Source organism: Eubalaena glacialis, chromosome 14 (assembly GCF_028564815.1).
Source record: "Eubalaena glacialis isolate mEubGla1 chromosome 14, mEubGla1.1.hap2.+ XY, whole genome shotgun sequence".
NCBI lineage: Eukaryota > Metazoa > Chordata > Mammalia > Artiodactyla > Balaenidae > Eubalaena > Eubalaena glacialis.
Genome location: NC_083729.1, coordinates 19528901 through 19551004, shown reverse-complemented (window position 1 = coordinate 19551004; position 22104 = coordinate 19528901). Strand labels below are relative to the sequence as shown.

The 22104-nt window shown below is 36.8% G+C and overlaps 1 protein-coding gene across 8 annotated transcripts in view; it reads right to left on the bottom strand.

The window, feature by feature from the left end:
- Positions 1-22104, bottom strand: part of NCOA1 (nuclear receptor coactivator 1) — a 333798-nt gene that overhangs the window by 34341 nt on the left and 277353 nt on the right. For all 8 annotated transcript variants that reach the window (XM_061168793.1, XM_061168796.1, XM_061168795.1 and 5 more), the window contains 3 exons: positions 18317-18434; positions 16884-17052; positions 8182-8496 (listed from right to left, as the gene is read on the bottom strand). In XM_061168793.1, the coding sequence (XP_061024776.1) occupies positions 8182-8496; positions 16884-17052; positions 18317-18434 (602 nt within the window). The remainder of the gene's footprint in view (positions 1-8181; positions 8497-16883; positions 17053-18316; positions 18435-22104) is intronic.

Genomic DNA, 22104 nt, shown 5'->3' with positions numbered 1-22104 from the left:
CCAAAACCTATGGGTGGCAGCAAGAGCAGTTCTAAGAGGGAAGTTTATAGCAATACAATCCTACCTCAAGAAACAGGAAAAATCCCAAATAAACAACATAACCTTACACCTAAAGCAACTAGAGAAAGAAGGACAAACAAAACCCAAAGTTACTAGAAGGAAAGAAATCATAAAGATCAGAGCAGAAATAAATGAAAGAGAAACAAAAAAAAAATAGCAAAAATCAATAAAACTAAAAGTCGGTTCTTTGAGAAGATAAACAAAATTGATAAACCTTTAGTCAGACCCATCAAGAAAAAAAGGGAGAGGACTCAAATCAATAAAATTAGAAATGAAAAAGGAGAAGTTTCAACTGACACCGCAGAAACACAAAGGATCGTAAGAGACTACTACAAGCAACTATATGCCAATAAAATGGACAACCTGGAAGAAATGGACAAATTCTTAGAAAGGTACAACCTTCCAAGACTGAACCAGGAAGAAACAGAAAATAGGAACAGACCAATCACAAGCACTGAAATTGAAACTGTGATTAAAAGTCTTCAAACAAACAGAAGTCCAGGACCAGAAAGCTTCACAGGCGAATTCTATCAAACATTTAGAGAAGAGCTAACACCTATCCTTCTCAAACTCTTCCAAAATACAGCAGAGGGAGGAACACTCCCAAATTCATTCTACAAGGCCACCATCACCCTGATACAAAAACCAGACAATGATCTCACAAAAAAATGAAAATTACAGGCCAATATCACTGATGAATATAGATGCAAAAATTCTTAACAAAATACTAGCAAACTGAGCCCAGCAACACATTGAATGGATCATACACCATAATCAAGTGGGATTTATATCAGGGATGCAAAGACTCTTCAATATATGCAAATCAATAAATGTGATACACCGTATTAACAAATTGAAGAACAAACACCATATGATCATCTCAATAGATGCAGAAAAAGCTTTCGACAAAATTCAACACCCATTTATGATTAAAAAAACTCTCCAGAAAGTGAGCATAGAGGGAAACTACCTCAACATAATAAAGGCCATATATGACAAATCCACAGCAAACATTATTCTCAATGGTGAAAAACTGAAAGCATTTCCTCTAAAATCAGGAACAAGACAAGGGTGCCCACTCCCACCACTATTATTCAACATAGTTTTGGAAGTCCTAGCCACAGCAATCAGAGAAGAAAAAGAAATAAAAGGAATACAAATTCGCCAAGAAGAGGTAAAACTGTCATTGTTTGCAAATGACATGATACTATACAAAGAAAATCCTAAAGATGCCACCAGAAAACTACTAGAGCTCATCAAGGAATTTAGTAAAGTCACAGGATACAAAATTAATACACAGAAATCTCTTGCATTCCTATACACTAACAATGAAAGATCAGAAAGAGAAATTAAGGAAACAATCCCATTCACCACTGCAACAAAAAGAATAAAATACCTAGGAATAAACCTACCTAAGGAGGCAAAAGACCTGTACGCAGAAAACTATAAGATACTGATGAAAGAAATCAAAGACAACACAAACAGATGGAGAGACACACCATGTTCTTGGATTGGAAGAATCAATATTGTGAAAATGACTATACTACCCAAAACAATCTACAGATTCAATGCAATCCTTTTCAAATTATCAGTGGCATTTTTCACAGAACTAGAACAAAAATATGTTACAATTTGTATGGAAACACAAAAGACCTCGAACAGCAAAAGCAATGTTGAGGGAAAAAAAAAAAAAAAACGAAGCTGGAGGAATCATGCTCCCTGACTTCAGACTATACTACAGGGCTACAGTAATCAAGACAGTATGGTACTGGCACAAAAACAGAAATATAGATCAACGGAACAGGATAGAAAGCCCAGAGATAAACCCACGCACCTGTGGTCACCTAATCTATAAGAAAGGAGGCCAGAATATACAATGGAGAAAAGATAGCCTCTTCAATAAGTGGTGCTGGGAGGGCTTCCCTGGTGGCGCAGTGGTTAAGAATCTGCCTGCCAACGCAGGGGACATGGGTTCGAGCCCTGGTCCAGGAAGATGCCACATACTGCGGAGCAACTAAGCCCGTGCACCACAACTACTGAGCCTGCACTCTAGAGCCCGCGAGCCACAACTACTGAAGCCCACGTGCCTAAAGCCTGTGCTCCGCAACGAGAAGCCACCACAGTGAGAAGCCCGCGCACCACAACGAAGAGTAGCCCCCGCTTGCCGCAACTAGAGAAAGCCCGCACAGCAACGAAGACCCAATGCAGCCTAAAATAATAAATAAATAAAATAAATACATTTATTAAAAAAAAAAATAAGTGGTGCTGGGAGAACTGGACAGCTACATGTAAAAGAATGAAATTACAACACTCCCTAACACCATACACAAAAATAAACTCAAAATGGATTAAAGACCTAAATGTAAGGCCAGACACTGTAAGACTCTTAGAGGAAAACATAGGCAGAACACTCTTTGACATAAATTGCAGCAAGATCTTTTTTGACCCACCTCCTAGAGTAATGGAAATAAAAAGAAAAATAAACAAATAGGACTTAATTAAACTTAAAAGCTTTTGCAAAGCAAAGGAAACCATAAACAATATGAAAAAACAACCCTCAGAATGGGAGAAAATATTTGCAAACAAAGCAACTGACAAAGGATTAATCTCCAGAATATATAAACAGCTCATGCAGCTCAATATCAGAAAAACAAACAACCCAATCAAAAAATGGGCAGAAGACCTAAATAGACATTTCTCCAAAGAAGGCATACAGATGGCCAACAAACACATGAAAGAATGCTCAACATCACTAACTATTAGAGAAATGCAAATCAAAACTACAATGAGATATCACCTCACACCGGTCAGAATGGCCATCATCTCAAAATCTACAAACAACAAATGCTGGAGAGGGTGTGGAGAAAAGGGAACCCTCTTGTGCTGTTGGTGGGAATGTAAACTGATACAGCCACTATGGAGAACAGTATGGAAGGTCCTTAAAAAACTAAAAATAGAACTACCACGTGACCCAGCAATCCCACTACTGGGCATATACCTAGAGAAAACCATAATTCAAAAAGACACATGCACCCCAATGTTCACTGCAGCACTATTTACAACAGCCAGGACATGAAAGCAATCTAAATGTCCATTGACAGATGAATGGATAAAGAAGATGTGGTACATATATACAATGGAATATTACTCAGCCATAAAATGGAACGAAACTGGGTAATTTGTAGAGACGTGGATGGACCCAGAGACTGTCAGACAGAGTGAAGTAAGTCAGAAAGAGATAAACAAATATCGTATATTAATGCATATATGTGGAATCTGAAAAAATTGGTATAGATGATCTTATTTACAAAGCAGAAATAGAGACACAGACTAGAGAACACACATATGGATACCAAGGGGGATGTGGGGGTGGGGGTGGGAGGAATTGGGAGACTGGGATTGACATATATACACTATTGATACTATGTATAAAATAAATAACTGATGAGAACCTACTGTATAGTATAGGGAACTCTACTCAATGCTCTGTGGTGACCTAAATGGCAAGGAAATCCAGAAAAGAGGAGATATATGTATACGTATAACTGATTCACTTTGCTGTACGGTAGAAACTAACACAACATTGTAAAGCAACTACACTCCAATAAAAATTTTTTAAAAAAACTTAGTTATTTCAGACACGTGCAATAATGGAGAGAAAAGAAACATCAGCCCTAGGTCTTAAACTGTCGTGAGTAAAAAAGTAAATATACAATAGGGAACATTCTATAAAGGTCTGGAAGATGAATGGAAAAGTTGAGGTACTTCTGACTTGGAGGGTACCTGTCTGATGGGTACATATTTGGGGAAAATCCAACGTAATTTCATTAGCTGGAGAGAATTATATAAGAAACAAATGGTCTGAGAAAATGGACTATTTATTTAACTAGAAGAAGTAATTACTTTAGACCAGCATTTCCCAAATTGGTGTTCTAAAGAACATTGTTCTGCAGGATATTAATAGATGTGCCAGGAAAATAGCATGCTGTGCTGTATTAAGCATTGGAAATAATGGGTTACACAAAGTGAAACAGATTTCTTTACTGTATTAATTCTATGAGCCTTTAATTGGCCAAAGCACAGTGCAGAGCTCCAAGAAGGGGATAAACTATGCAATTTATTTATCATGAACCTTTTTTTCTGACATATAGCCATTAACATTTATTATTATCTCCTAGAACAATCTTCTACGGAACATTAGTTTGAAAGATAATATCTATATCAGGCTTAGGATTCCAGGTCATAGGCATGCCTTAACTTTATCAAATAACAAAACAAGCATCCTTAGAGGTGATATCTCCTGATAAACAATCTATTGCTTAAAGGATTTCTTACTCAACAATTTGATATGAATAAACTTTTCAGAGAGAGAACAGTAATAATATCAATACTGTTTTGTGTTTATACGGTACTTAATAATATATAAATTATTTATAAAATACATTGACATATCAATGTATTTTATTATATTCACATTTAATACATTTAATATATTTTAATATACTATTTGCAAACTAGAAAGCCTATGAAAATTTTATAAGAGAATCCAAAGAGCTGCAAACAGCTATCTCCAAAAAGCTCAATTCTTAACTGTAGTTTCATTCATTTTTTGACTCCCATTAGATTAGAAAACAAATTGATTTGGAGGGAAAAGCCCAATATAATATAAATATTAAAATTACAACTTTCAGGCACTGTGGAATAGGATAAAACATTCAGAATCACATCAAAAATAAAGATAACCAATACTATGGTTCTAAAATACTTAAGTATGAAAATCTACATACTTCTTAAACTCAACAGACCTTGCACATAAGTTTAAATGAACCATAAGTTTCACAAAGATTTATCAAAAAACTCAGTATATGCAAGATAGTATATAAAGTTTTCAGGCTACAAAAGTGAGCAAACTTCTATTTTCTGGGAACTCTCTGTTGAGTGGCAGAGGCCAACACAGAAGTGCAACGCACAAGCGCTATACTGCATATATAGAGATACGTAGAGCAGCACTGGGGGAGCAACTAACTTAGCCTAGGACCTGAAGGCAGGGACCAAGAGCATGAGTGAGCTCAACGGGACCTTGAAAGATGAGAATGCCAGGTGGCAAAGAGGATGGTAGAGTTAACTCAAGGCAGAAAGAACAGCAAGTCTAAAAACAGAAGAGAAGGCAATGAGGATAGGTGAAAATACATTAATACTTAGCGATGAAGAGAAGTAAAATTGCCAGAAGTGTGGGAGTTGGGATTCCAAGCTTACAGCTTTATATATTCTTTGAATTGTGAGATAACACGAAAATGAAATGGGTGGGGACAGAGGAAAAATGCTTGAGAACTAGTAAAAGTGAGAAAAGAACCTTAGAAAATAAATCAAAACCTTAGAAAATAAATAGGTTACTTTTAGAAGTAGAAGGAATTATTCTAAAAGCAGCAATCTACAAGGACTTTCTGTTAAAGAAAAATTATTCCTGCCCTTGGAAAAACTCAGTTTATCTTCCCCTCCCCTTGACTATCTGTGTGTACAACCTAACTAATGCTGTGTACAACAGTCTCACTCTAAACTGCTCCTTCTTTCTGATTACTAAAATGTTACCCATTTTCCAGTAAGCAGGTCAAATTCTACTTCTTCCAAGGAAGTCTTCCTAAAAGGATCACCATATCCTTCATCTCCTCCAAAACCTTAACCTTTGGGGGGTTAGGGAGTGGGAAGAGAGAAGCTGGTAATCCTTAGAGCTGGTTACACAAATTCAAAAGCCTTTAAAGGTCACATCGCCAGGCTTGTGTTACTAAAGGAGATGTGGTGCTTGAGGCCAGTGGAAGAGCACAAACCCAGCCTATGTGTATAAAATGCACACATGTGCACACACACACAATTCAGGCTTGCTGTCACTTTACCTGCCTGAATGGATTTTTTTCCAGTGCCTTAGCAAGAAGTCCTTCTACAGTAAACCTGAAAGATGATTATCTGGCCAAGAGGTTCTCAACCAGGGGTGACTTCTGCCCCATAAGGAAGAGTTGGCAATATATGACGACATTCTTGGTTACCACAGCTTGGGGAGGGGTTGCTACTAGTATCTGGTGGGTAGAGGCCAGGGATGTTGCTAAACATCCTTCAATGTACCAGTCCCCAAATGCTCATAGTGATGAGGTTGAGAACCCTGATTCAGCCACCACACAAATTCTTGCCAAAACAAAGAGTTCTTTCAGGAAGCTTACTCTTTTATCAGGCAGTTTTCATTGCCAGAAAATTTTGCTTTTTGGGACTTTCTGGAATTTTTAAAAAATACTCATTCTGATCCACAGTTGGTTTACTCTGCAGATGCGGAACCTGCAGATACAGAGGGCTGACTGTACACTATGTTTTGAATACCCCAAGCTGATTGTAAGTTCTGAAAATTGCCTATATCTTTTATTCTTTGTATTCGTCTCAGTAACTAGTACAGTCCCCCTAAATATATTTTGTGAAAACTTCAATACAGGGGAACTATTAAGTATTTCTTATTGTGCTATCTAATAATGAATGACAAGTTATAACAAGAAGTAGTTTATCTTAAATAATACTCAGAACGTATTATTGTTTCCTTTGTTTCTGTTTTCTTCTTTCTCTTCCCTTAATTCCTCTTTGTGTCCTTTATTCCACTCCAGCATTTAAAAATTATTCCTTAGTCTACCATTAAAAATATTTTTCATCCTATGTCATCTGTCTCTTTCTCCCTTTCATCATCTTCCTCCTTTTAAGTGGAATGGAAGCACATTTTATATTATTTGTTATATTTACTGAATACAATTTTATAATAATAGCTAGTATTTACTAAGTGGGACTACATGCCAGGCACTGTGCTAAGAGCTTTACATCTGTGCTCTACATCTATTATCTCATTTAATCCACACAACAGCTATGAGGTAAAGGAATTATTTATTAGATTCTTTTTACAGATGAGGAATCAGAGGCTTTAAAAGGCTAAATAATTTGACTATCAACCCACCTCAGAAAAGGTTAAAACTAGGACTTGAAACTAGAGCTAACTCTTACAGTCATCTTATCATGCTGCCTGTCTAATATAATTTAGCTCCTTCTTCCTCTTCCTTTCTCTATTAGTAAGGTTCCAGGGAATTTCTTTAAATGCTTTTTTAAAAATTCAAAGCAATATAGACATATGGTTAAAAAAATACAAAAGATTAATAACAAGAAGCAACAATCTACAGTCCCGGTCCTGCTTCCCAGAAACAATACTTTTAACAGTTTGGGTTTTTGGTTCTTGATGATTATCCCTATAACTGCTGCTTATACAATCTTAAATATTTATGTCATTATACCTACTCATTATTTGTCATGAGAGAAAATACTTAACTCACCCAGGACCCCCAAACTATCCCTTCCTCTGTCCTCTTAGTATTATGACATCATTAGGCATTAATTACTCTAACTACAAACAACATAAACTTCATTTTGTGTTCAATTATAAACAATCTCTCTCTCTTTTTTTTAAACTTTTTATTTTATATTGGAGTATAGCTGATTAACAATGTTGTGAAAGTTTCAGGTGCACAGCAAAGCGACTCAGCCATACATATACATGTATCCATTCTCCCCCAAACTCCCCTCCCCTCCAGGCTGCCACATAACATTGAGCAGAGTTCCTGTGCTATACAGTAGGTCCTTGTTGGTTATCCATTTTAAATATAGCAGTGTGTACATGTCAATCCCAAGCTCCCTAACTATCCTTTCCTGCCACCCTTCCCCCTGGTAACCGTAAGTTCATTCTCTAAGTCTGTGAGTCTGATAAACAGTATCTCTTGATGCTCTACTTTAGAAATTAATCAATGTTTCAATTTTATTAATTTAATAATTATATGATGTTCATCCTAAATATTTCTTATCTCAAAAAAAAAAGTAAATTCCTTTTAAACTGTTGGTGTCAAAGTACTTTGTTATGAGCTAGAAGTCTTTAATTGAATGAATGTCCCTTATTCTTATCCTAAGACCAAGGATGACTTTTTGAGTCATAAAGATTCTGGGAGTGGACTTGATACCTTTATTGTAGCAATTGGGCTGTCTTATTACAGAGAGAGAGAGTTAGCACATACCTTTAAAAAGGATCACCAGCTGAACAAGAGTACTCACCTGCTGTTGTCCTTGTAATCGCTGTTGAAGTTGAAGTCTAAGTTGGTTGGGTGCAGCTGGAGGTCTGTTTAGAGTCTGCCTGGTCTGCATGCCCATGCCAGGTGAAAAAGCACCTCGAGGAGGTGTTACTTGAACAGGCATAGTCCCCAGTGAAGGTTTTTGCCTGACCATGCCTTGGAAAGGGCTAGAGAGACTGGCAGTAGGCGAAGGAGAAGAATAAGGCTGGGAATAAAGGTTGGGTCTTTCTTCCATCATCAATGGTGGTGTTGCTTGTTGTGGTGGAAATCTCTCTGATAATACATCTAATCCACCTCCCTGTTGGAAAATAAGCCAGAACATTTTACAAATAAATTTCTGGCAATAAATGACATGCTTCTCTATATGATTTTGGATCTGAGAGCATGTTATCTCTAGAAAGTTTCATAATAATATATTCATGCTGAATTCATGAAGCTCTCCAAAAGTTTGCTACTTAAAGGAATCACTTATAAAAGTTACTTCTGAAATGGAGTAATAGATTAACTGAGATGTTTAAAATCTCAGTAAAGAGATGAAAATATGGTTAAAATAAGGGCCTTACATCAATGAAATAAAGCTAAACGGTTTGAAAAGAACCTCACTGCGAAGTCTAAGAATCAACACATGTTACATTTAATGGGTTACCATGAGAAGTAGATTCCTAAAGGAGGGATTAATTTTTCTATCTCAAATACAGAATTCATGCTTTTATCTCATTTGAAAAAAAATTCATAGCTGACCTAACAGAATGCAATAGTCAAACTTTTTGACTATTACTCATTGTAAGAAATGTAATTTAAATTGTGACCTATTGTGTGTGTATGTGTGTGTGTGTGTGTGTGCGTGTGTAACTGAAAACAGAGTTTCATGAAACATAACTTCCCCTTTTTCTGCATTCTGATACTCTGTATTCTACATTGTTCTACTCCATTAAAAAAATACTGATGGCGGCCTCTAGAGTGAATCATAGGAACCCTGAGGATGAACTGACCCTTTTATTCACTATTCCACATCGAGTTGCAGACCCATCAGAGGGAGCCATGTGATAATTGTGCCCACCAGCTGACCCCACAGCCACCTTCTGCCCCCCTTGGACCCACCCAAGAATTTCTGAGCGTTCTTTATGAGAGAAGGAGGAGCTTCAAGATGGCGGAAGAGTAAGACGCAGAGATCATCTTCCTCCCCACAAATACATCAGAAATACATCTACATGTGGAACAACTCCTACAGAACACCTATGGAACGCAGAAGACCTCAGACCTCCCAAAAGGCAAGAAACTCCCCACGTACTTGGGTAGGGCAAAAGAAAAAAGAAAAAACAGAGACAAAAGAATAGGGATGGGACCTGCACCACTGGGAGGGAACTGTGAAGGAGGAAAGGTCTCCACACACTAGGAAGGCCCTTCGCGGCGGAGACTGCGAGTGGCAGAGGGGGGAAGCTTCGGAGCTGCAGAGGAGAGCGCAGCCACAGGGGTGCGGAGGGCAAAGCCGAGAGATTCCTGCACAGAGGAGCGGTGCCGACCAGCACTCACCAGCCCGAGAGGCTTGTATGCTCACCAGCCGGGGCGGGCGGGGGCTGGGAGCTGAGGCTTGGGCTTCAGTCGGATCGCAGGGAGAGGACTGGGGTTTTTGGCGGCGTGAACACAGCCTGAAGGGGTTAGTGCGCCACGGCTAGACGGGAGGGAGTCCGGGGGAAAAAGTCTGCAGCTGCTGAAGAGACAAGAGACTTTTTCTTGCCTCTTTGTTTCCTGGTGTGTGAGGAGAGGGGATTAAGAGCACCGCTTAAACGAGCTCCAGAGACGGGCGCGAGCCGTGGCTATCAGCGCAGACCCCAGAGACGGGCATGGGACGCTAAGGCTGCTGCTGCCGCCACCAAGAAGCCTGTGTGCAAGCACAGGTCATTATCCACACCGCCCGTCCCGGGAATCTGTGCAGCCCGCCACTGCCAGGGTCCCGTGATCCAGGGACAACTTCCCCGGGAGAACACACGGCACGCCTCAGGCTGGTGCAACGTCATGTCGGCTTCTGCTGCCGAAGGCTCGCCCGGCATCCGTACCCCTCCCTCCCCCCGGCCTGAGTGAGCCAGAGCCCCCAAATCAGCTGCTCCTTTAACCCCGTCCTGTGTGAGCGAAGAACAGACGCCCTCAGGCAACCTACACGCAGAGGCGGGACCAAATCCAAAGCTGAACCCCGGAAGCTGTGCGAACAAAGAAGAGAAAGGGAAATCTCTCCCAGCAGCCTCAGGAGCAGCGGATTAAATCTCCACAATCAACTTGATTTACCCTGCATCTGTGGACTACCTGAATAGACAACGAATCATCCCAAATTGAGGAGGTGGACTTCGGGAGCAATGATATATATATTTTTTCCCCTTTTTCTCTTTTTGTGAGTGTGTATGTGTATGCTTCTGTGTGTGATTTTGTCTGTATAGCTTTGCTTTTACCATTTGTCCTAGGGTTCTGTCTGTCTGTATTTTTTTTTTAATTACTTAAAAAATTTTTTTCTTAATTATTATTTTTTATTTTTTATTTTAATAACTTTATTTTATTTTATTTTACTTTATTTTATTTTATTTTATCTTCTTTCTTTCTTTCTTTTTTTTCTCCCTTTTATTCTGAGTCGTGTGGAGGACAGGCTCTTGGTGCTCCAGCCAGGCGTAAGGGCTGTGCCACTGAGGTGGGAGAGCCAAGTTCAGGACACTGGTCCACAAGAGACCTCCCAGTTCCACGTAATATCAAACGGCGAAAATCTCCCAGAGATCTCCATCTCAATGCCAACACCCAGCTCCACTCAACGACCAGCAAGCTACAGTGCTGGACACCCTATGCCAAACAACTAGCAAGACAGGAACACAACCCCATCCATTAGCATAGAGGCTGCCTAAAATCATAATAAGGCCACAGACACCCCAAAGCACACCACCAGACGTGGACCTGCCCACCAGAAAGACAAGATGCAGCCTCATCCACCAGAACACAGGCACTAGTCCCCTCTACCAGGAAGCCTACACAACCCACTGAACCAACCTTAGCCACTGGGGACAGACACCAAAAACAACAGAAACTATGAACCTGCAGCCTGTGAAAAGGAGACCCCCAAACACAGTAAGTTAAGCAAAATGAGAAGACAGAGAAACACACAGCAGATGAAGGAGCAAGGCAAAAACCCACCAGACCTAACGAATGAAGAGGAAATAGGCAGTCTACCTGAAAAAGAATTCAGAATAATGATAGTAAGGATGATCCAAAATCTTGGAAATAGAAAGGAGAAAATACAAGAAATGTTTAACAAGGACCTAGAAGAAATAAAGAGCAAACAAACAGAGATGAACAACACAATAAATGAAATTAAAAACTCTCTAGAAGTGATCAATAGCAGAATAACTGAGGCAGAAGAACGGATAAGTGACCTGGAAGATAAAATAGTGGAAATAACTACTGCAGAGCAGAATAAAGAAAAAAGAATGAAAAGAATTGAGGACAGTCTCAGAGACCTCTGGGACAACATTAAACGCACCAACATTCGAATCACAGGGGTCCCAGAAGAAGAAGAGAAAAAGAAAGGGACTGAGGAAATATTTGAAGAGATTATAGTTGAAAACTTCCCTAATATGGGAAAGGAAATAGTTAATCAAGTCCAGGAAGCACAGAGAGTCCCATACAGGATAAATCCAAGGAGAAACACGCCAAGACACATATTAATCAAACTATTAAAAATTAAATACAAAGAACAAATATTAAAAGCAGCAAGGGAAAAACAACAAGTAACACATAAGGGAATCCCCAAAAGGTTAACAGCTGATCTTTCAGCAGAAATTCTGCAAGCCAGAAGGGAGTGGCAGGACATATTTAAAGTGATGAAAGAGAAAAACCTACAACCAAGATTACTCTACCCAGTAAGGATCTCATTCAGATTTGATGGAGAAATTAAAAGCTTTACAGACATGCAAAAGCTAACAGAATTCAGCACCACCAAACCAGCTTTACAACAAATGCTAAAGGAACTTCTCTAGGCAGGAAACACAAGAGAAGGAAAAGACCTACAATAATAAACCCAAAACAATTAAGAAAATGGTAATAGGAACATACATATCGATAATTACCTTAAATGTAAATGGATTAAATGCTCCAACCAAAAGACACAGACTGGCTGAATTGATACAAAAACAAGACCCGTATATATGCTGTCTACAAGAGACCCACTTCAGACCTAGGGACACATACAGACTAAAAGTGAGGGGATGGAAAAAGATATTCCATGCAAATGGAAATCAAAAGAAAGCTGGAGTAGCAATTCTCATATCAGACAAAATAGACTTTAAAACAAAGACTATTACAAGAGACAAAGAAGGACACTACATAATGATCAAGGGATCAATCCAAGAAGAAGATATAACAATTATAAACATTTATGCACCCAACATAGGAGTACCTCAATACATAAGGCAACTACTAACAGCCATAAAAGGGGAAATCGACAGTAACACAATCATAGTAGGGGACTTTAACACCCCACTTTCACCAATGGACAGATCATCCAAAATGAAAATAAATAAGGAAACACAAGCTTTAAATGATACATTAAACAAGACGGACTTAATTAATATTTATAGGACATTCCATCCAAAAACAACAGAATACACATTCTTCTCAAGTACTCATGGAACATTCTCCAGGATAGATCATATCTTGGGTCACAAATCAAGCCTTGGTAAATTTAAGAAAATTGAAATCGTATCAAGTATCTTTTCTGACCACAACGCTATGAGACTAGATATCAATTACAGGAAAAAATCTGTAAGAAATACAAACACATGGAGGCTAAACAACACACTACTTAATAACCAAGAGATCACTGAAGCAATCAAAGAGGAACTCAAAAAATACCTAGAAACAAATGACAATGAAAACACAACGACCCAAAACCTATGGGATGCAGCAAAAGCGGTTCTAAGAGGGAAGTTTATAGCTATACAAGCCTACCTTAAGAAACAAGAAACAACTCAAATAAACAACCTAACCTTACACCTCAAGCAATTAGAGAAAGAAGAACAAAAAAACCCCAAAGTTAGCAGAAGGACAGAAATCATAAAGATCAGATCAGAGATAAATAAAAAAGAAATGAAGGAAACGATGGCAAAGATCAGTAAAACTAAAAGCTGGTTCTTTGAGAAGATAAACAAAATTGATAAACCATTAGCCAGACTTATCAAGAAAAAAAGGGAGAAGGCTCAAATCAATAGAATTAGAAATGAAAAAGGAGAAGTAACAACTGATACTGCAGAAATACAAAGGATCATGAGAGATTACTACAAGCAGCTATATGCCAATAAAATGCACAACCTGGAAGACATGGACAAATTCTTAGAAATGCACAACCTTCCGAGACTGAACCAGGAAGAAATAGAAAATAGGAACAGACCAATCACAAGCACTGAAATTGAAAGTGTGATTAAAATCTTCAAACAAACAAAAGTACAGGACCAGATGGCTTCACAGGCGAATTCTATCAAACATTTAGAGAAGAGCTAACACCTATCCTTCTCAAACTCTTCCAAAATACAGCAGAGGGAGGAACACTCCCAAACTCATTCTACGAGGCCACCATCACTCTGATACCAAAACCAGACAAAGATGTCACAAAGAAAGAAAACTACAGGCCAATATCACTGATGAACATAGATGCAAAAATCCTGAACAAAATACTAGCAAACAGAATCCAACAGCAGATTAAAAGGATCATACACTATGATCAAGTGGGGTTTATCCCAGGAATGCAAGGATTCTTCAATATACGCAAATCAATCAACGTGATACACCATATTAACAAATTGAAGGAGAAAAACCATATGATCATCTCAATAGATGCAGAGAAAGCTTCTGACAAAATTTAACACCCATTTATGATAAAAACCCTCCAGAAAGTAGGCATAGAGGAAACTTTCCTCAACATAATAAAGGCCATATATGACAAACCCACAGCCAACATCGTCCTCAATGGTGAAAAACTGAAACCATTTCCACTAAGATCAGGAACAAGACAAGGTTACCCACTCTCACCACTATTATTCAACATAGTTTTGGAAGTTTTAGCCACAGCAATCAGAGAAGAAAAAGAAATAAAAGGAATCCAAATTGGAAAAGAAGAAGTAAAGCTGTCACTGTTTGCAGATGACATGATAGTATACATAGAGAATCCTAAAGATGCTACCAGAAAACTACTAGAGCTAAGCAATGAATGTGGTAAAGTAGCAGGATACAAAATTAATGCACAGAAATCTCTTGCATTCCTATACACTAATGGTGAAAAATCTGAAAGTGAAATTAAGAAAACACTCCCATTTACCATTGCAACAAAAAGAATAAAATATCTAGGAATAAACCTACCTAAGGAGACAAAAGACCTGTATGCAGAAAATTATAAGACACTGATGAAAGAAATTAAAGATGATACAAATAGATGGAGAGATATACCATGTTCTTGGATTGGAAGAATCAACATTGTGAAAATGACTCTACTACCCAAAGCAATCTACAGATTCAATGCAATCCCTATCAAACTACCACTGGCATTTTTCACAGAACTAGAACAAAAAATTTCACAATTTGTATGGAAACACAAAAGACCCTGAACAGCCAAAGCAATCTTGAGAAAGAAAAACGGAGTTGGAGTAATTAGGCTCCCTGACTTCAGACTATACTACAAAGCTACAGTAATCAAGACAGTATGATACAGGCACAATAACAGAAATATAGATCAATGGAACAGGATAGAAAGCCCAGAGATAAATCCATGCACATATGGTCACCTTATCTTTGATAAAGGAGGCAAGAATATACAGTGGAGAAAAGACAGCCTCTTCAATAAGTGGTGCTGGGAAAACTGGACAGCTACATGTAAAAGAATGAAATTAGAACATTCCCTAACACCATACACAAAAATAAACTCAAAATGGATTAAAGACCTAAATGTAAGGCCAGACACCATCAAACGCTTAGAGGAAAACATAGGCAGAACACTCTATGACATAAATCACAGCAAGATCCTTTTGACCCACCTCCTAGAGAAATGGAAATAAAAACAAAAATAAACAAATGGGACCTAATGAAACTTAAAAGCTCTTGCACAGCAAAGGAAACCATAAACAAGATGAAAAGACAACCCTCAGAATGGGAGAAAATATTTGCAAATGAAGCAACTGACAAAGGATTAATCTCCAAAACATACAAGCAACTCATGAGCTCAATATCAAAAAAACAAACAACCCAATCCAAAAATGGGCAGAAGACCCAAAGAGACATTTCTCCAAAGGAGATATACAGATTGCCAACAAACACATGAAAGAATGCTCAACATCATTAATCATTAGAGAAATGCAAATCAAAACTACAATGAGATCATCTCACACCGGTCAGAATGGCCATCATCAAAAAATCTAGAAACAATAAATGCTGGAGAGGGTGTGGAGAAAAGGGAACCCTCTTGCACTGTTGGTGGGAATGTAAATTGATACAGCCACTATGGAGAACAGTATGGAGGTTCCTTAAAAAACTAAAAATAGAACTACCATACGACCCAGCAATCCCACTACTGGGCATATACCCTGAGAAAACCATAATTCAAAAAGAGTCATGTACCAAAATGTTCATTGCAGCTCTATTTACAATAGCCAGGACATGGAAGCAACCTAAGTGTCCATCAACAGATGAATGGATAAAGAAGATGTGGCACATATATACAATGGAATATTACTCAGCCATAAAAGGAACGAAACTGAGTTATTTGTAGTGAGGTGGATGGACCTAGAGACTGTCATACAGAGTGAAGTAAGTCAGAAAGAGAAAAACAAATACCGTATGCTAACACATACATATGGAATCTAAAAAAAAAAAAAGAAAATGGTCAGAAGAACCTAGGGGCAAGACGGGGATAAAGATGCAGACCTACTAGAGAATGGACTTGAGGATACGGGGAGGGGGAAGGGTAACCTGGGACAAAGTGAGAGAGTGGCATGGACATATATACACTACCAAACGTAAAACAGATAGCTAGTGGGAAGCAGCCGCATAGCACAGGGAGATCAGCTCGGTGCTTTGTGACCACCTAGAGGGGTGGGATAGGGAGGGTGGGAGGGAGGGAGATGCAAGAGGGAAGAAATATGGGGACATTTGTATATGTATAACTGATTCACTTTGTTATAAAGCAGAAACTGACACACCATTGTAAAGCAATTATACTCTAATAAAGATGTTAAAAAAAAAAAATACTGGTCATGATACACTAAAGTGATCTTTTAACTACAAAGTCTGAAAAACGCTAACCTGGAAGTTGGAATGTCATGGAACATATAGGTTGAAGTCTAGCATGAATGAAGGACAAATTAAGTCCTAAAATAAGAAGTGATGATATAAAATATGGATTCTATTCTAGTGGGAGCTTCTAAGATTATGTTCCATAGTAAAAGGCTAAAACTCTCTAATTCTAATTATTTCTAATTCTAATTATTACGATATTTTTGTTTAAAAAGCCCATTATTTAACTATTATATATTTTGATAACTTTCACAAGGGTAAATTATAAAACAGCTAAAACACAGTGAGAGTAATACGGAAAAGTCTTGCTTAAAAATAATTTTCTAGCTTTCAGGGCTCCATCATTTAAATAATGCCAACTTTAGTAAATACCTGAACAAGTTTGTCAATTCCCAGAGCTCTGTCTAGTTCAGCTAGCTCAGTTTCATCTTTGCCACTGAGGAAGGATACCAGCTGTTCAAGAAGAGCCTTCTCATCATTTCTTCCTTCAACTGTTGTTGGTGGACAGAGAAGCTCATCTAACTGTGAACTAATGCACTGGCTGCAGAATCAAAAGATAAGAAAGTTTAAGACTGATATAGCAAATAAGTATTCAACCTTAAGAACGCAAATACACACACACAAACACATATATACGCAAATATAGTTCTAGGAAATTCTCTGTTGAGATGCTTTTTTAACCAATTCTTATGCAGTGAAATTTTCTATACTTAATGGGCAGAAATTTATGAATGTTTGGTATGTAGCTTGAACATATTTTTCATTATTTTGTCAATCATTGAATTTTGTTTCCATATTCTTCATGTTAGCTTACAGAAATAGCCTGAAAAATTAACCATAGTTAAGAGAAAATGATTTTTAACAGAAGTAAAAAATAAAAATCAACCAAAAACTCAGAAAAAAATCATTTAGTCTATATCAAGATTTATACTATTTATTCTATGGGTGCCATTAATTATTGATAATTGAACCATAATCAAAACAGTACACATTATATTACTTAACTTTCAAAGATGATCAAACTATATTGATAACATGACATGATTACCATTTACAAAAGAAATCAAACTAGAAAAATGAAACATGCTCAGTGTTAAGCAATAAATTGTTGATTACATGTAGGAAATACATAGTCTAATCCAAACTGATACCAACTGATGCATAAAACTTGGAAATACATAGAAGATAATACTAGTACTAATACTACTTGTATAATAATGTAATTATAAGGATTCTTCTTTTGGGAAGGTAAATGGGACTACAGTTCAGTTAAGGCTCCACACTCAATATTACCTACTCATCCTTTGGTTGCTATATATGAGATATAGTCTATGTGTTGGAATGGAGCTACCTGTGTGGATTAAGAAATTAAATTCTAATTAAGATGGGACACTGAGTAGATGTGGAAAGTACCTTTCCTTCTTATCCACTCTTGCTCCAAACAAAGAGAAAAGCTGGACAAAATAAAGAGCAACATAGTTGTTGTGCTGAGGCCAATTCATCCACAGGTCCCAGGAATTTTATGGTAATCAATCAAAGAAAAGTAAGAGATGAAAAATAAAACAACAGCTGCATACTATTATCAGCCTCCTGATAATTACAATGTACACTAGCCTTGCAGTCATGCAGTAAATAAATCTGTTTGATTTGGTGTCCTCCTCCATCCTTTTCTTTTCATTAAACTTTCACTTCTATTAATATCTCACAAAATACCAATACAGACTAGAATCTAGTTTGGGCAAAGTAGTTCTTTGCTGTAGAAGTTGGTATCTGATACTTCATAATATACAAAATGTATTACTCACTCCTCTGGCTTATTCTGATTTACAGCTGTCACTGTATTATTTGTCCATGGAACCTGATCACCACTTCCTGGTTGTCCAAACTGGTTATCAATTGCTTCCAATTCCAGCTCAGGTAATCCTGGTTAAAGAAGAAAAGGTAAGAAGTCAGGACATATTACAATGGAAGATAAGATGATAATACTTTTAAGAAGTAATATATTGTACAGTAGAGTGAGATTTCCCCTATAAAATACTACCTCAGTGATACAAAAGTCACTTACTCAGAAACTTAAATTATCTAGAATGTGACCACATAATAAGTAAATGAGAAAGTGAGAAAAGGTCTCTGAATCAAAGGCAGTCCGATGTTAAAAGTTTTTATATATTACCGTAAGAGAATCACTTAGGACTTTGTCTGAAATTATTTATTTTAAAGACAATCATAACAATTTGGTTAACTGCTTATTCAGTCTACATCATATTAGAATATGCTATAAGTAGGGACAGTGTTACTGTCATAAAATGAGAGCTGCAAGTAAAAGATAAAATATGTTCTATAAAAGGCAGGAACAGAAACTAAAGGGCACTGCAGTCTGGGGACAAAACTCTACAGTTGTTAACTGAGAATATAGCTGTACAATAACAGTATAATTAATTGATGTCTATAATGATGAATGAAAAAAGGGGGTGAATTATGTCTTGTAATAGAAGAAAATAGTTTGTGCACTTTAGAACATTTTTGTGTGGGCAATTTTTTTGAAAGGTTTATTTCTGTACTATTTATAGTAGGAGAGAACTGTAAATAACCTAAATACCAGAAACTTGCTGATTGATTAATGAATTATGGTATAGATATTTACAACATGCTGATAAATGAAAAAGAAAAAAAGTATAATCCAAGACATTATGTTCAGGATGATTCTGTTTTTATAAGCTATTTCATATATATTAATAGAAAAAATGCTGGTAGGCTATATATCCTTGGTAGATTTTAGGTTGTGAGATTAAGGATTACTTTATTTTCTTTTAGTATTTCTCATGGTTATTTGTAATCTCTAAAGAGAACAAAATTCATATGTTGAAGCCTTAACTTCTAGTACTTCAGAATATGACTGTATTTGGGGACAGGGCTTTGCGTGAAGTGACTAAGTTAAAATAGAGTCGTTAGGGTGGGCTCTAATTTAATATGACTGGTGTTCTTAAAAGAAGAGGTGATTAGGACACAGACAACACAGACAGAGGGACGGCCATGAGGACACAGTAAGAAGGAAGCCATCTGCAAGTTAGTGAGAGAGGCCTCAGAAGACACCAAACCTGCTAACCCCCTAACCTTGGACTTCGAGCCTTCAGATTGTGAGAAAATAAATTTCTGGCAATAAAATACCACTGGTCTGTGGTATTTTATTATTATGGCAGCCCTAGCAAACTAAAAACAAAAACAAAAACTAAGAAAGCCTTGGTGGTTTAAGAAAAAACTAATTAGGTAGAATTCCTCATTCTAATGAATGGAGAATAAGTAGATTTAAGGATGCTCCCCAAATTTACTTAATGCTGGATACTGATCATTATTAACTACACAAAACATGTTAGGCTCACTTTTATGTGAAATATACTCAATATTTAGTATGAATGAAATATAGGAGTCCATATAAAAGCACATTCACTTCTACATGCAAAGAATTATAGTCTGCAATTAAACTTGTCTTCTTTATCATGACAAATGATAGAGAAATCAAATTCTAAAGGATTCTGGAAAAAAAAAAAAAGCAAAAAACAAAGCAAACAAAAAACACCAAACAACAACAATAAATGGTGATAGGAAAGTAATCACTTAATTCCTCTCATTACTTCAATCAGGAAGTTGGTCAAAGATTATCTAAAGCTGTCTCATTGCTCTGCTCCACACACGAATTTTTCAATCTTATTCCATTTTAGAAATCTAACCTAAACAAAATAATTATATTTAAGAGTCAAAGAAAATTTATATGGCTGTCTACCATCAATACTTAGTATTACAGGATAGTTTATTTGACTCAGTAATAGGACACAGTATCTCATTTTAGTAGTCTTGATGGGAAAAAAGGTTAAGAAAACAAGTTGGATAAAATATTTTCAAAATAAAGTTAAGATTCACGTGCTAAATTTGGTGAAAAGGGGAGGAAAATCCAAAGAAATCAATCACTGATTCAATTAAAAGCTTTGTTTGCATAGGCTGTATGCTTAAAAGAAGTTGGTTTTTATTCTAAAAGTCACTTCAACCTTTAGGACTTCCTTTAGAAACGCACTTACATAAAAAAATTCGAGGATTTGCTGGAATGTTTTACGAAATACACACTTTATCTCTCTTTGTCCAGGGAATAAACCTACTATTTTTGGTCATGTTTGTGTCTCTATTGCAAACATGAGTAAGTATGTATATATGTTACACAAGACAGGCATAGTAATTTTTAAAGGGATGCATTACTGCATTTACTAGTCTCTGTTGGAGAGAGGCAGCTGAAGCGGGGGTAGAAAACAAGCTCTTAGCGATTCCTGATCAAGCTATTAATGGTTTTGGTTTTTTTTTAATCATCTGAGCAAAGGGCTCAACATCATATTTTCTCCATTTTAAACATGGTTAAAAGAAAACTTTATATCCCCATGAGCCACAGTGATTCCAGCTTAAAAAACCTTATATTATTAAAAAATTTAAAAACTTCTGCACACAAAGTAGAAAGCATTGTCTAATCAAGAGAGTGGCTTTTGCACACTTTACTCCACTAAGAGTTGATTCAGCATCTGATATAAAATCCATATTTTATATCAGTGATTGTGATGTTCACAGTTAATTTTCTTCAGCTGTTGGTAAAGAGACTTCTGGTTCAGTTTTGTGTTACATTTGGCTGTTAACTATGCACAGCAGTTACAATGTTTTATTTGACTAATTTCTCTACTATACAAAAAGAACTATAAATCAATAAGATAAAAACTGAATAGCCCAATAGATATATGGTCAGAGAATATAAACAGGTCACATGAAATCATTGAAAAATGATCAACCTAATTCACAATAAAAGAAATACAGATTAAAACTATATTCAGATACTTAAAAAAAAAACACATCAAATTGGCAAAGATGAGAAAGTGCATAATTCAACTTATTAGAAAGGATGTGTGGAAAGAGGAACATTATCAGTTAGAGTGTAAACTGGCATAAGAAAGGCCATTTGGCAAAATCTGTCTACCCTTTGACCCAGCAATTCTGTTCAGAATTTATATTTCAGATATACTCTCAAATGTGGTCAACTATCTCTACATAAGATTATTCATTATAGTTTTGTACTAGCAAAATGCCTACCGATAGCCACAACACACTAAACACAACCTCAGAAACAGGGAACTAAAAATGGAGTTTTTAAGTACTGAAAATATTTTATGTGAAACATTTATTTTTAGAGTTATGAACACTATTAATGTACTACAGATTAATAAGATTTTAAAAATAATCATCTCAGAATCTGTATGTTCATAGAACATAAAAACAAGCACCTCAGTAGGTCATTCCTTACTTCAGTGATGTTGCCAATGTTCAAATATTTTTGGAATTCTTCTAGAACTGTCTTAACCAGTATACAAGTCCTTCAAGAAAATACGACTCCTTATAACTACATCTAATTTTGGTTCTGATGTTTTAAAAAGTATTATTCTTTTCAGATCAACAAATTTGGCTCCAAATAACTTCACAAAACTTCAAAAGTCAAATCCACCCTCAAGGGATAGAAATTTAAAGATGGTCAAAAGGACATAGCAGAGGTTCTGAAGGTACTGCC